The sequence below is a fragment of the Haliotis rufescens genome, unplaced genomic scaffold (assembly GCF_023055435.1).
Source record: "Haliotis rufescens isolate VD_foot unplaced genomic scaffold, xgHalRufe1.0.p SCAF_12, whole genome shotgun sequence".
NCBI classification, from domain to species: Eukaryota; Metazoa; Mollusca; class Gastropoda; order Lepetellida; family Haliotidae; genus Haliotis; species Haliotis rufescens.
The window spans coordinates 36,002,854-36,019,349 of NW_025963802.1; the positions used below are offsets into that span (position 1 = coordinate 36,002,854).

General features: G+C 43.4%; 1 protein-coding gene across 1 annotated transcript; it reads left to right on the forward strand.

Moving 5' to 3' along the window:
- Positions 1-4,273: 4,273 nt before the first annotated feature.
- Positions 4,274-13,580, forward strand: LOC125378364 (sulfotransferase 1B1-like). The gene is made up of 5 exons (XM_048393808.1): positions 4,274-4,446; positions 7,613-7,936; positions 9,253-9,359; positions 11,782-11,944; positions 13,144-13,580. Exons 1-5 carry the CDS (start codon positions 4,284-4,286, stop codon positions 13,275-13,277), a joined length of 891 nt encoding a protein of 296 aa, XP_048249765.1. The 5' UTR covers positions 4,274-4,283; the 3' UTR covers positions 13,278-13,580.
- The last annotated feature ends 2,916 nt before the right edge of the window (positions 13,581-16,496 follow it).

Genomic DNA, 16,496 nt, shown 5'->3' on the forward strand with positions numbered 1-16,496 from the left:
CATGAATACCCTACTCAGACACAGTATACTGACTCCGAGCCGACCAGTCCTTGTTTTAGACCCATAATACCGAGCGCCAGACAGGGTAACAACAAGTTTCATCTTTTAACGTCTATTGGTATGGCGGGCCCGGGGATCGAACCCCGGACTTTCCGCTCTCTGGGCGGACGCTCTACCACTAGACCACAGATGCGGTCCTTCCTACTTTCTAGCAGATTATTTATATATAGTGCTGCTATTTGCCATTTTAAGAAATAGATAAAAAAAAACAACAACGCATGATCACTATCACTCCTGCGGATCTTCTTTCGTCACTATGTATTATTTAGATGAAGTAATGTCACCATCGTTTACGTCATTAACAACGGACGAAGTCTTATTGTTTTGTTCTCAACGTCGCTTAAATACTGAACTGACCAATTAGCACGCGATGAGTGTGTTTCAATGGCTTTAAGTAATTTCAAGGCATTCTTTGTCAACCGGACGATCATTATTTCCTCAATTCAGAAAATACCAGTGGACATTTTTGTGATACATTTGGTTGTAGTATAATAATTTACCTGGCCTGGATGTGGAGATTTTACTTCAGCTTCAAGCGGAAAGCACCGCCTCAGCTTGACCTGGCTTCGTGTCACCGAGGATTCGGGAAAGTGTTTGGATTTTTATTAGTTTCTATTCCACAAACAAATACTTTCCTTCAATCCTTGGTAACTGGATCGTACACGTAATTATAATGTGCATGATGACACCCATCCCCCCAGCATCCCACATGTCATCTGCATCTCACTGATGGTGTGTATGTTAAGCTGAGACCGGGATCGTTGACTTAAATGTTCATATCCGGAAGTTTGACAAATATGACGGTGGTAAGATATATCCAACTACACGTGACATACTCCTGTCCTTGAAACAGTGGCCAGAACTACCAGGGGTCATTCACATCGATTGGTGCGGTCACCAGGGAGCGGACAACGACCTGTACAAACTCCGACAGTGATGAGTGAGTGAGTGAGTATGGTTTAACGCCGCTTTTAGCAATATCCCAGCAATATCACGGCGGGGGACACCAGAAATGGGCTTCACACATTGTACCCATGTCGGGAATCGAACCCGGGTCTTCGGCGTGACGAGCGAACGCTTTAACCACTAGGCTACCCGACCGCCCCTGACAGTGATGACTTCACACTAGCGACATTTATTGCAGTCAAGTGAAGGATTTTAAAGTTTGTCTGAAAAACCGATCGCCAGCGGAGCTCTAACTCGCACCCTATAATTTGAGGACGTGTAATAATTCTTTCCCTGCTCAGTACATAACATGTACATTGTTGGTTTACACCATGCTATCTATATAAAATGTCCATGGTAAATTGAAGTAATTAGATATCCCTTCGAAGAGAAAAAACAACTTCAGGAGAAGCATATTATTAAATATTTCCTTGTACAACCGATTATACCATTTGTTAAGTTCAAGCTTGGCGCACGTGCATCATGATCATCAATGATTTCTCGTGCAGCACGGATGGGCGACTCACACAATACACATACGGACTACAAAGAATTGTGGTTTATTTTTCAACTACTTTCCACAAAGGCATGTTTTATCAAAATCTAAAAGTGGGGATATTTTCAGTTTGAGAAAGTAGGGATCATAGTTGTAACTCGACAGGTGGTGACCTAGAGGTGACAAGTATCTTGTGTTGGTTGGTTGGTTGGTTGTTTAACGCCGCACTCAGCAATATTCCAGCTATATGACGGCGGTCTGTAAATAATCGAGTCTGGACCAGACAATCCAGTGATTAATATCAAGAGCATCGATCCACGCAATTGGGATCGATGACATGTATCAACCAAGTCAGCGAGCCTGACCACCCGATCCCGTTAGTCGCCCCTTTCGACAAGCATAGTCGCCTTTTACGGCAAACGTGGGTTGCTGAAGACCTATTCTACCCCGGATCTTCTACATCACTGCGTAATTTTTTGCCAGAGGTAGATCCAGTACCGGGTGAGCGCAATTCTCGCACAACCTTCTCTTTTCCGATCTTTGGAAAATGTGTGTCAGAAAAATAACCTCGGCATCCAATGATTACAGTAGTGCGATATTACGTGCGCGTGTCCCTATGACGACGGTCTTAGACTTAGACTTAGCTAAGATTTTGCTGAGGCCGTTTCAAGATCCAGTCTTAGACCGAATCTTAGCTAAGCAAAATCTTAAAAACTTAAGACAAAATTCGTGCTTAGCAAAATTTGAGCTAAGACCACTTTCATGATCCCGGGCCCTGTAATCATACACTAACTGATCAGCAAAATACAAACTATCCCTCTCATTTGTTTTTGTCATGTGTTTGATTTTCACTTGAAAATATAATAAAATAATCGCGAAATTATATCCCAAAATGAATGTGCCTTTGCAGGCGTTTGTGTTTTATTTCTTTGTTTGTTATTTAACGCCAAACTCTAATTACGCAATATTCTAGAGATATGACGTCGGTCTGTAAATAATCGAGTCTGGACTTGACAATCCAGTGATTGATATCATGAGCATCGATCCCGTTAGTCGCCTCATACAACAGGCATGGGTTGCTGTAGACCAATTCTAACCCGGGTATTCGCGGGAATCCCCTTACGCAAACACATCATGAAATTAACGACGTCACTTGTCAATCATTAGCTGTTTGCCCGGTGCCTGTTGAGGGGACGCGGGAAGTCGTGGAACTATTTGTAGAATTCTAAGACTGCAACTTCACTCAGTTGTCTTTCAAGAGAATGATCAACCCGATGACCACGGTACTATAGAGTGAGTGAGTATGATTTTACGCCATTTTTAGCAATATTTCAGCAATGTCACGGCGGGGGATACCAGAATGAGCTTCACACAATCCTTGTGGGGAATCGAATCCGGGCCTCCGGCGTGACGAGCGAACGCCTTTCTTACTAGGCTACTACCCTACCCAACAAATCAGTTCGCCTGGCATGTGTGGTACCGCCACACGCCATGACACTACCGCCCAAATACCGATCATGGTCAAGAATTGTTGCCCTGGCATACCGATCGCCGCTACGTCGCTAACAACGTCTTCTGCCATCTGTGAATAGGAGGCAAAACATTGATTCGCCTGTAAACATGTGTAACGCCATAGCGCACATCCCGTTCCTGGTGTTGCCTAGCACAGCCCACTCTTTGCCTATGGTAATTTTCGTCACGATATGCTAAAATATTGCCGATGTGACGTTTAACTAGCGTCACACCTTTCACAGGACGTCTTGCTTTCAGGCGGGCTGCAAAGAGCAGTTTTTACCGGTAGATGTTGAAATTCGCCTTCCTGTGACTGTATTTCCTGTTCTATTTATATCAGGAGCATATCTGAATATATTGCGTTTTGCAATTAATGTAATGAAACGATCTTGGTCTAGGTGTCGTTTTTTTCAGGCCTACCACGCCATGCAAGGTCTCACGCAACCCCACCCGTTTGACGGCACTCAGTGGAGAAATTACACTTTTCGCTTTGCCAACCATTCGGGCAACTTCCCCCTCTTTATCGTACCCACATTTCACCATTTTGACTGTTCATTGAGATACTGTCTCTGAGTGTTTTAGGGCGTACGGGTAGCCTAGTGGTTGAAGCGTTCGCTCGTCACGCCGAAGACCCGGGTTCGAATCCCGACATGGGTACAATGTGTGAAGCCCATTTCTGGTGTCCCCCGCCGTGATTTTGCTGGAATATTGCTAAAAGCGGTGTAAAACCATACTCACTCACTCACTCACTCTGAGTGTTTTAAGATTGTGCTTGGCTTCTATGTGCACGTGCTGTTCATACATTATCGAAAATTTCATTGTGACATAGCGTTCAGAACGCCACGCCACGGCATTGTAAATGAACACCTGAACGATAGCGACATTCAAACAGTTATATAGTTCCCTTATCTTTTGTCGATAGTATACACCGGATTGTCAAGGATATGCCGTTTCATTCTCTAGGTTAAAAATAACTTCAATATTTCAACTGATGTTGTTCCTGACTGACATGAATAAACAAGCAACAGTCATTGTTACGTATTTCAATGTGACAATGTATGTGCACTGGCCGTGCTGCTGATGAATATAATATATTAATTATATTCTACATTTCAAACGCTAAAACATCAGCACAGCTGGCCGTTGTTGATATATATCTTGATGATAAAGCAGACAAGAGATTGCCGTACAATCCCTTCGCCGCTATGTGTTCGTATGTAGCTGGTGTTTGGTTACAGCGCCGTAGAGACACATCTGCCTGGTGTTCAACATGGCTCTGCGGACAGAGCACGACAAGGGAGGTAATCTTCATAAATATTTAGACATTGGAGGGAAAAGATTTCCACTTGTTATCAAGGAAGATATTATCAGAAATATCCCTAACGTTAAGTTACGGGAAGATGACGTCATCATTTGTGGATACCCCAGATCAGGTAAGAGTTACTTCCCTTTTTGAAGGATTAAATCGATGTCTAAAAGATTTATTCCCTCTTGAGAAGGAGCTGTTCCAAATCGATGGGTTCTTTTAGTTTATCGATGATTAACTTATGGTTAACTAGGTGTTAAATAGACCGAAAGGAAACATTAACCACTGACTAGGTGTTAAATACACCGAAAGGAATCACGAACGACTGACCATGTGTTAAAAACACCGAACGGAAACACTAATTACTGACCAGGTGTTAAATACGCCGAACGGAAACACTTACCACTGACTAGGTGTTAAATACACCGAAAGGAAACACTAACCACTGACTACACCAAAAGGAAACACGAAGCACTGTCTAGATGTGAAACACAGAAAGGAAACACTAACCACTGACTTGGTGTAAAATACACCGAAAGGAAACACTAACCACTGACTAGGTGTTAAATACACCGAAAGGAAACACTAACCACTGACTAGGTGTTAAATACACCGAAAGGAAACACTAACCACTGACTAGGTGTTAAATACACCGAAAGGAAACACTAATTACTGACCAGTTGTTAAACGCACCGAACGGAAAAAGTAAGAACTGACTAGGTGTTAAATACACCGAAAGGAAACAATAACCACTGACTAGGTGTTAAATACACCGAAAGGAAACACTAATTACTGACCAGTTGTTAAACGCACCGAACGGAAAAAGTAAGAACTGACTAGGTGTTAAATACACCGAAAGGAAACAATAACCACTGACTAGGTGTTAAATACACCGAAAGGAAACACTAATTACTGACCAGTTGTTAAACGCACCGAACGGAAAAAGTAAGAACTGACTAAGTGTTAAACACACCGAAAAGAAACACTTACGATTAAATAGGTGTGAAACACACCGAAAGGAAACACTATACATTCCTAGGATTTTAAAAAAAACCCAAACAACTCTGACCCTAAATATTAAAAAATAACAACACCAAACAACACATTGCAACACTGTAATTTTTGTGGCAGAAAATCCCATCTGGATTATCCACCGAAACAGATTTTGTCCATAAGGCCATAAGTCAAAATAGGGATCGTTCTGATACAATTATTAATAATTTGACTTAAACTACGGTCATAGATCATGCCAAATTGTTCACTGTCGCCTCAGGCTTGGTTGCAGTGTCTTAAACACTGATAAGTTTAGACGACATGTATCAGATATACCAGACTGCACCTGTGGATATCATTTTGAAGCTTGTCAAATAATATAATACCTGTCAAATATCAGAGACACTATGTATTTCTACACTCATGGGTATGATTTTAAAACAATATTACATGGCACTTGTTCAGTCAGCAGTTCTACAAACATGGCTATTCTTCAATCAGTTCTCGATTTCATTGTCAAAAGCAAAAGATCTGAGTAGCTTAATTGTATGCATAGTAATGGAAACGTGCATTATTTTAGCTAACAGACTTGCTTCAATGTATAGGCCTCGTGTATTTCATTTGTGCATTTTGTATGTTTATGTTTAGCACTATCTTATATATAACCAGCTGTTGTTAAGTTATGGCCTGGAGGGGTATTTACATAAGCACGTTTCGCTGGTTTACCGATACAGATTTCTTTTGAAATTAAAATATGTTTAAACCAAAATAGGGGTGAAGAATATATGAATGGATCACTGAAAATCAGTGATGAGACCAGGTGTTCACAAGAAGGGTAAGCATGTCCTGCCCTACTGGTGTGCTTCTAGGAGGACAGACTCAAGCAATTCCCAATAGGAAGGAGCCATAATGTCGATCTCTACCAACTTTCCTCCTCACTGATGGGAGGCTCGATGTTTCTGGCTGATCTAGTGTACCATCGTATCCAATAATCTCCATGAGTGAGTGAGTGAGTGAGTGAGTGAGTTGGGTTTAACGCCGCTTTTAAGAGTAATCCAGTTATATCGTGGCGTATGAGCTTAATGTGGGAGGAAAGCCCGAAGTGATGCAGGTCTTAGACGTTTACCACTTCGGTGAAACGCACGAGCACGGGTATGGTGCTGACAAACCTAGAAACATAATCGGGGCGAACCGGGATTCGAACCCACGATCATAGATTTCTGGCGTGCCCAAGGGACGCAACTCTGCACAGCGAATCGCCCCTCCATGACTTCACTGAACGAAAACTAACACAAGCAGTCCACATTCGCCGCCACAAGCCATCGATCAACAGAGATCAATGCTATTTAATCTCATCGCCTACTATGAACTCATACAGTAATAATCACCCCACCTATGTGTACATAATCCTGATCAATTGGCTTCCTGTCTTATTGGCTTCCTCATTTTGTTTTCTCTGTCCATCATGTTGTTACAGTATCATCCTTCTGTTGTCATCATTTTAACGCGTCATACCAAGAGACGTTAAAAGATGGTACTTGTTGTTACCCTGTCTGTCGCTCGGCATGAAGGCTCAAACAAGGCTGGTCGGCTCGGAGTCAGTATACTGTGTCTGAGTGGGGTATTCATGTTAAACTGCGGCATGGTATCTCAGTGGGCTAGCGCTGTAAATCGGCATCAGTCCGGACTAGTACAAGCAGACACACACACACGTGCATGCACGTCGCTATATAAGTGCAATAATCTTGGACGTGACGTTAAACCCAATTTCACCTCACCTCAATATTTCAGCAATGCTTGAAAACGGTATAAGGATCTAATCCAAAACGTCGCCATTACAGTATAATAAAGATTTAAATTGAAGTTGTTATCCATTAATTGTGTCTACTTTGTCATTGCATGCGCCCACATTATCGACCACATGTAAAGATCAGATACTACATCCTTGCTGTTGACTATTGTACTTCATAAATGATTTGGGGGCACGGGTGGCCCAGTTTGTCTAAGGCGCCGCGATTCGCTGTGCAGTTGCGTCCCTTGGGCACGCCAGAAACCTATGATTGTGGGTTGAAATCCCGGTTCGCCCCGATTATGTTTCTAAGTTTGCTAGCACCATACCCGTGTTCGTAGGTTTCACCGGAGTGGTAAACGTCTAAGACCTGCATCACTTCGGGCTTTCCTCCCACATCAAGCTGACACGCCGTGATATAACTGTAATACTGTTAAAAGCGGCGTTAAACCCACCTCACTCACACACTCACTCACTCATAAATGATTTACGGTTCATTATATATTTTAAGGAACACACTGGACCTTTGAATTGACTTCGATGCTTCTGATTGGTCGAGACGAGACCGTTCCTGTGTGGAAAGGAAAGGCGATGCTCTCTCAAGTTAAGGAACGTGACCTTGACCTTGTTTCGTCCCCCCGGGTTCTCAACACGCACTTGTTTTACGAGGACCTCCCGAGAGATGTCATCACCCTGCGGAACAAGATTGTGTACGTGTTGCGCGACCCCCGGGACGTGGCTGTGTCGTTCTACCACTTCTACATCGCCAACAAGGCAGGGATGGGCTACGACGGAACCTGGGGAGACTTCCTGGAGCTCTTCATAAACGGGAAAGGTATTGTCGCCCCCAACACACACAAGCTACACATGCCCGTTTCACAAAGCGATCCGAGAGATGCGATGAGTCAATGTTATAGAGTTACGATACTTGTGTCCTTACGATTGATTTGTTGAGTGAGTGAGTGAGTGAGTGAGTGAGTTAGTGTGTATGGTTTTACGCCGCTTTTAGCAATATTCCAGCAATATCACGGCGGGGGACACCAGAATTGGGCTTCACACATTGTACCCATGTCGGGAATCGAACCCGGGTCTTCGGCGTGACGAGGGAACGCTTTAACCACAAGGCTACCCGACCGCCCCTTGATTTGTTGAACAGGGTCTGAGCAATGTTGCTTTTAAGAGCCACTGTTCGCAATATTCCAGCAATTTCACGGCGGGGGGATACCACAAATAGGCTTCACACATTGTACCCATGTGGGTTGCCTCGATGATTTGTTTGTTTGTTGTTTAAACGCCGCACTCAGCAATATTACAGCTATATGACGACGGTCTGTAAATAAACGAGTCTGGACCAGACAATCCAGTGATTAAGGTCATGAGCATCGACCCACGCAATTGGGATACGATGATATGCATCAACCAAGTCAGCGAGCCTGACCACCCGATCCCGTTAGTCGCGTCTTACGACAAGCACAGTCGCCTTTTACGGCAAGCATGGGTTGCCGAAGACCTTAAACTACCCCGGATCTTTACGGGTCTTGACCTTAATGGTATCATCTGGGCGGTGATATACATTTCTTATCAGTGGAAGTTGTTTGTTTTTTTATCGTGCATGTATCACCTTCGTGTGCATCTCTTGGACCTGATCCCTTCCCCATCACAGTGGCATTGAAGTCCACCCCTATCAACAGGACGCTGAACCAGTTCAACCTTCCACCTGTTTATCAGATGAGGCTGGCAACAGATGTTTGACAGGCTTATTGCACACAGTATGGCGGACTCGTGTCTCGTCCATCTTCCCGAGGCAAAATAGTTAACTGACTTTAAAAGTCCAGTTCCCACCCTTGCCGAACTAGGCTGGAATTCCTGGGCTCGATCGTAGCGTCACCAGTGGCTATTACGATTTGTGTCCCTTCTAAGCCACTCACCCAATCACACACCCGTCCACTCACTCACCCAATCACACACCCGTCCACTCACTCACCCAATCACACACCCGTCCACTCACTCACCCAATCACACACCCGTCCACTCACTCAACCAATCAAACACCCGTCCATTCAATCAACCAATCACTCACCCGTCCACTCCCTCACCCAATCACTCACCCGTCCACTCACTCATACTGTCTACCACGTGATATCCTTGCAGTTCAGTGGGGCTCCTGGTGTGAGCATGTGAAGAACTTTGAGGAGGTCATCAAGACAAAGAGACATGACCAGCAGATCCTGGTGATGAACTACGAGGACACCAAGCAGGTGATGAGGTCACAAGATTCCTTCTGTAAATGCCCAGAATATGTCCTAGCTTGAAAATTCAGCTCAGAATATGTCCCAGTTTGAAAATTCACTTCAGACCATACCTCTAGTGAACAGATCCCTGCATTGCCAGAGTATACCTCTAGTGAACAGATCCCTGCATTGCCAGACTATACCTCTAGTGAACAGATCCCTGCATTGCCAGACTATACCTCTAGTGAACAGATCCATGCATTGCCAGACTATACCTCTAGTGAACAGATCCATGCATTGCCAGACTAGACCTCTAGTGAACAGATCCATGCATTGCCAGACTATACCTCTAGTAAACAGATCCCTGCATTTCCAGAATATACCTCTAGTAAACAGATCCCTGCATTGCCAGAATATACCTCTTGTGAACAGATCCCTGTATTGCCAGACTATACCTCTAGTGAACAGATCCCTGCATTGCCAGAATATACCTCTAGTGAACAGATCCCTGTATTGCCAGACTATACCTCTAGTGAACAGATCCCTGCATTGCCAGACTATACCTCTAGTGAACAGATCCCTGCATTGCCAGAATATACCTCTAGTAAACAGATCCCTGTATTGCCAGACTATACCTCTAGTGAACAGATCCCTGCATTGCCAGAATATACCTCCAGTGAACAGATCCCTGTATTGCCAGACTATACCTCTAGTGAACAGATCCCTGCATTGCCAGACTATACCTCTAGTGAACAGATCCCTGCATTGCCAGACTATATCTCTAGTGAACAGATCCCTGCATTGCCAGAATATACATCTTGTGAACAGATCCCCGCATTGACAGAATATACCTCTATTAAACAGATCCCTGCATTGCCAGACTATACCTCTAGTGAACAGATCCCTGCATTGCCAGACTATATCTCTAGTGAACAGATCCCTGCATTGCCAGAATATACATCATGTGGACAGATCCCTGCATTGCCAGACTATACCTCTAGTGAACAGATCCCTGCATTGCCAGACTATACCTCTAGTGAACAGATCCATGCATTGCCAGACTATACCTCTAGTGAACAGATCCATGCATTGCCAGACTAGACCTCTAGTGAACAGATCCATGCATTGCCAGACTATACCTCTAGTAAACAGATCCCTGCATTTCCAGAATATACCTCTAGTAAACAGATCCCTGCATTGCCAGAATATACCTCTTGTGAACAGATCCCTGTATTGCCAGACTATACCTCTAGTGAACAGATCCCTGCATTGCCAGAATATACCTCTAGTGAACAGATCCCTGTATTGCCAGACTATACCTCTAGTGAACAGATCCCTGCATTGCCAGACTATACCTCTAGTGAACAGATCCCTGCATTGCCAGAATATACCTCTAGTAAACAGATCCCTGTATTGCCAGACTATACCTCTAGTGAACAGATCCCTGCATTGCCAGAATATACCTCCAGTGAACAGATCCCTGTATTGCCAGACTATACCTCTAGTGAACAGATCCCTGCATTGCCAGACTATACCTCTAGTGAACAGATCCCTGCATTGCCAGACTATATCTCTAGTGAACAGATCCCTGCATTGCCAGAATATACATCTTGTGAACAGATCCCCGCATTGACAGAATATACCTCTATTAAACAGATCCCTGCATTGCCAGACTATACCTCTAGTGAACAGATCCCTGCATTGCCAGACTATATCTCTAGTGAACAGATCCCTGCATTGCCAGAATATACATCATGTGGACAGATCCCTGCATTGCCAGAATATACCTCTATTAAACAGATCCCTGCATTGCCAGAATATACCTTTAGTGAACAGATCCCTGCATTGCCAGAATATACATCTTGTGAACAGATCCCTGCATTGTCAGACCATACCTCTAGTGAACAGATCCATGCATTGCCAGACTATACCTCTAGTGAACAGATCCCTGCATTGCCAGACCATACCTCTAGTGAACAGGTCCCTGCATTGCCAGAATATACATCTTGTGAACAGATCCCTGCATTGCCAGACCATACCTCTAGTGAACAGATCCATGCATTGCCAGACTATACCTCTAGTGAACAGATCCCTGCATTGCCAGACCATACCTCTAGTGAACAGGTCCCTGCATTGCCAGAAAATACCTCTATTAAACAGATCCCTGCATTGCCAGAATATACCTCTAGTGAACAGATCCCTGCATTGCCAGATTATACCTCTAGTGAACAGATCCCTGCATTGCCAGAATATACATCTTGTGAACAGATCCCTGCATTGCCAGACTATGCCTTTAGTGAACAGATCCCTGCATTGCCAGACTATATCTCTAGTGAACAGATCCCTGCATTGCGCGCCGAGGTTATACATCAGGTGATACAGGAATTGATGGTTGATGTCACTGTTGTAGACATAACATGGTACACAAGGCCACCTCGGATTGTTTCAGAATCCTACAGAATCTGTTAAGAGGCTGTCAGATTTTCTCGGGTTGTCTCGGAATGACGAATTGTGCTCCCGGATCGCCGAAAAATGTGGATTCAAGAACATGGCAGTGGACAAACTGAATTATACACTTCTTTCCGACAACCGGGACATCATTTACAGGAAAGGTGGGTCATTCCTAGACTTTCACGGCAGAAAACTAGTATATACTGAGTTCCCCAATGACAGAATATGTCCCCAGTACCCCAAACATGGATTTAACAACAGAATATGTCCCCAGTACCCCAAACATGGATTTAACGACAGAATATATACCAAGTTCCGTAATGACAGAATATGTCCCCAGTACCCCAAACATGGATTTAACAACAGAATATATACCCAGTTCCGTAATGACAGAATATGTCCCCAGTACCCCAAACATGGATTTAACAACAGAATATATACCCAGTTCCCCAATGACAGAACATGTCCCCAGTATCCCAAACTTAGATTTTACGACAGAATATGTCCCCAGTACCCCAAACGTAGTTTTTACGACAGAACATGTCCCCAGATTGAAGCGGAGATCCGGATATGTACCAGAAACAAAAGCTTCACAGCCCGCAAGTTTCATAACTGGTATGTCTTTAGTATTCCATGCATGGAATGTTACATTCGTGACCAACTCGTGTTATTCCGGGACAAGCCGAATAGCGACTCGTGTCCCTCTCATGGCCATTTTTGCGACCGGGTTCCGTCTTAGCGCAAACGGGCATACCTAAAACAATTGTCAACTTGTTGCGTAATGGTTCACATATATTTCCCCGAACATCATATATATTTCAAATGCAATTTAAAGCACATCTGGACATGCGGAATTATACAGTATGTTTGAACACATTTAACTGTGTCTTGGGTATATTTTTGGATGCAAGACATATGTAAAATCAAATATTATTTCTGAGGGATTCTTTGACGAAGAACTTGAAATCATACGCGCATTCTGATTGGTTTGTCGTATTTTCGCACATACCATTCATCGATAGGAGGACGAGTCGTCTTGCTGGTTACGGAAAGGGGCGAGTAGTGACGAATGGGAATGTTACGACAACATATGCCCCCAGAGAGAATTTACACCAGCTATTTCGTCGCCAGCAGAAGTTCAAGCCAGGCAGTATGTCCTGTTCTGGCTAGAAAGCGTGAATATGTGTAATAATTCCCTCAGATAATATGACATTGATTCTAGCCATATCTCGACGGGAGAAACCAAGGGCTTCTTCACACACCGTTTCCATATGGGGTATCGAACCGGGTCTTCGTTGTGAGGAGTAAACACTTTAACCACTGGGCTACCCTTTAGTAAATAATGCTTGTTGTGTTCCAGGGGTGGTGGGAGACTGGAAGAACATATTCACCGTGGCCCAGAGTGAGATGTTTGACAGACTTCTAGCACACAACATGGCGGACTCAGAGCTCGTTAAGAGATACATCACTGAACCCTCTTCTTTGAGGGTTTAAAACCTGTAGACCTGTCTGAGGATGTGTCGGGTACTATTATTTTTGTTCTTGTTTGTTTGTTGTTTAACGCCGCACTCAGCAATATTTCAGCTATATGACGGCGGTCTGTTAATAATCGAGTCTAAAGCAGATTGACATCATGAGCATCGATCCACGCAATAGGGATAGATGTATAGCTGGGGGTCCTTACGATAAGGTGCCAGCAGCAACTCATTCTATTATCTATTATCTATTAAATAAGGGAATTCTATTTTCTGTATATTCTCTTGACAACACATTGAAATGTATATCTTTTGTGTTTTGACGGAGTATTTTAAAAGTGTTCACAGTCAAGCAACTTTTCATTGTGTACCTCACGCATACCTCAGTTAAGAAATCTGGTCAGCCTTTCAAAATGAAATAAATATTTCCAAATGATTCATATATTTACAGTAATTGAGTGATGCTGAGTAAAATGTTCAGGTTGGTTTGGGAGCACGTGTTATACAAGCCTGGTGCGTTAGTCACGTGACCAAGGTGGTGTAGGGTGCGCGGTGCACGTGGAAAAGCACGATCCACGACTTACCGTTACAGAATACTGACTAAGTCAAAGGTAAAAGGAGAATGTAATTCTCTACAATTGTTTATAGATTATCTGGATGACAAACTGGTTACTCTTGAAAGGGATTTCATAAATGAAACTGAACAGTTGACTTTATCAATGGCCATAACGTCAACGCCAGAGAATAACCAGGCTCGATTATCCACGAAAAGTAAAATAAAGGTGACAAAAATATGAATGGATCAATGAAAATCAGTGATGAGTGTGACTCAAAAGCGTGCATCCGGGAATTTGTTGAAAACAAAATCAGTGTGTTAATAAGCAAGTAAGTAAGTACTTCAGCTGTGCAGGTATTGTGTAGAATAATTATTCTACAGAATTGAATCACCAAGGAAACTCAATTCAATATAAGTTCGATGATGAGATTCTTTTGAATATATGAAAGCAGAATACACAGAAAGTATATAACCTCAATCTGTCGGAGAACTGAATCAATTTCTGTTCACATTAAGAAGAGTCAAGCTTGTACGGCAGGCGGACAAGTCGACAGCTGCTTGGGCAATCGTCCCCGAGCTTGAGTGAATGAGGTTTTACGCCGCTTTTAGCAATATTTCAGCAATATCATGGCGGGGACATGAAACATGGGCTTCACACATTGTACCCAAGTGGGGAATTGAACCCGGGTCTTCGGCGTGAGGAGCTAACGCTTTTACCACTGTGCTACCCCAACGCCCCTCATGAAGCTAGAAGGTAATGATTTTGTCTCTCATTTTGGGAGGAGAGAAATTGTGAAAGGGCTGAAAACAAAACCCTCGGGATGCGGTGTCAGTGAGGTCTATCCAGCTGGCTTTAGTTTCTTGGTAGATATACGGGACAGATCTGTGAGGTGCTTCAGACAGCCAAGCTGCTCCTTGACCCATTGCGATGGTACCAGCTGTTGAAGAATTGCAAGAATTACTTGTCGGTTTCTTTTATGTGGAGCTCACAACATAGACATTGAATTTCAGTGAATCCCTCGACAAGAGAACACGGGTGCCACTGTCTGGCTATATTAGAATGAGAGAAGTCGCGTTGCACATGATGGACTGCGTTGGACTCAATAAAAATACTAATTTAGTGTGTACAGGTGGCGCTACATAGGCAGCAGTGCAGATCGACGGACATTTTCGGCGCCACATAAGATAGTGTTCAGAGACTCTATAAAGATAATTAGGCGTCACGGAGAATTTAGGCATGTAATTTGCATTGAATATTTGTTTGAAAACAAATCTAGTAATATGTTTTCACAATAATGTTTGTTTGCTGTTTAACGTCGCACGCAGCAACATTCAATCTATATGACGGCGGTCTGTAAATAATCGAGTCCGGACAGACAATCTAGTGATTGACATCATGAGCATCGATCCACGCAATTGGGATACGGTGACATGCAACAACCAAGAAAGCGAGCCTGACCACCCGATACCGTCAGTCGCCTCTTACGACAAGCATGGTCGCCTTTTACGACAAGCAATGATTGCTGAAGACCTATTCTAACTTGTTCTTCACGGGTGGCACTGAATATGTATAAGCATTCCAGCATTATAACTACCAGTGTCCTGATCTGTACTGGGGATTAAACTTCTGTGAAGACAGCCGTCGCCACGGACACACCCAATTACGGGTTCGGGCGAGTTAGACAAGCCGAACATAACATGGTTTACTATCATGGCGTCCGGACAATACGCAGGGTCGACGCAAAATTACAAGCTCCTTCCCAGCGCGTGACACCTTCGTTACACTCTCGGTAACATCGCTGCCACCAGTGTGGGCACGGCCATTACAAGAAGCTTGAAATTTGCCCTCTAACCCCATATGTAGTGACGTTGATACTTTTGTTTATGTCTTTGGGAATGCCATGATATTTCATTTTGAAAAGGTTTACGACTGGCCATGTTTTCCAGATGAATTTACTTTGTTGTTTTAATAATCAGATTGGTTCGAGATTTGCAGACTAACGGAAAATCAACCAACTTCTCCCTTACATTCTTACTATATCAATAACACGATAGTTTTAATGAAACAGAAATTCAAATTGACAAACGAAGAAAGTAATTTAGCAGCGATAAGTGTATTCGGCGTCACGACAGTCGTCACTTGTTTGTAAACATAACGGTCATTCGGTTGCGAGTTCAACTCCAAGCATGGTTGTGGCCACCTATTCACAGTGGGGAGTTTTGACTGGTGGCAGCGATAGAGAGCTCCGCGAACGGGCTATCGCTGTGAGGAGCTTGGCAAAATTATCCTAAAGGGAAGTAACTCTTAATGCTTTAATGCGAAACGAACACAAACGCGAACGATTTTTTTTATTTTGTAAGAGCTCGAACATATTCATGTTGATCAAAGATAAGTAATTGAACAATTGAATTTTTTCTACAGTTTCAGTATGTAAATGTAAGAATTGTCTGCCAAATGGCAAGATTGGGTGTAATTCCACAGGGGGAGCCACACTAACGCAAAGAGGCATATCGGAGTAAAAGATCTCATTCTAAGGCAATTTGTAAAGCTGGAATAATAGTTTGTCCTTGTTGTCTTGATTTCTTGGATTTCTTAACCAATGGCAACAGCTGGCTTTTTGCTGACTGCGGCGTTTAACACCATTCACTCACTACAGCTTGGACATTCAACAACAGCAGACG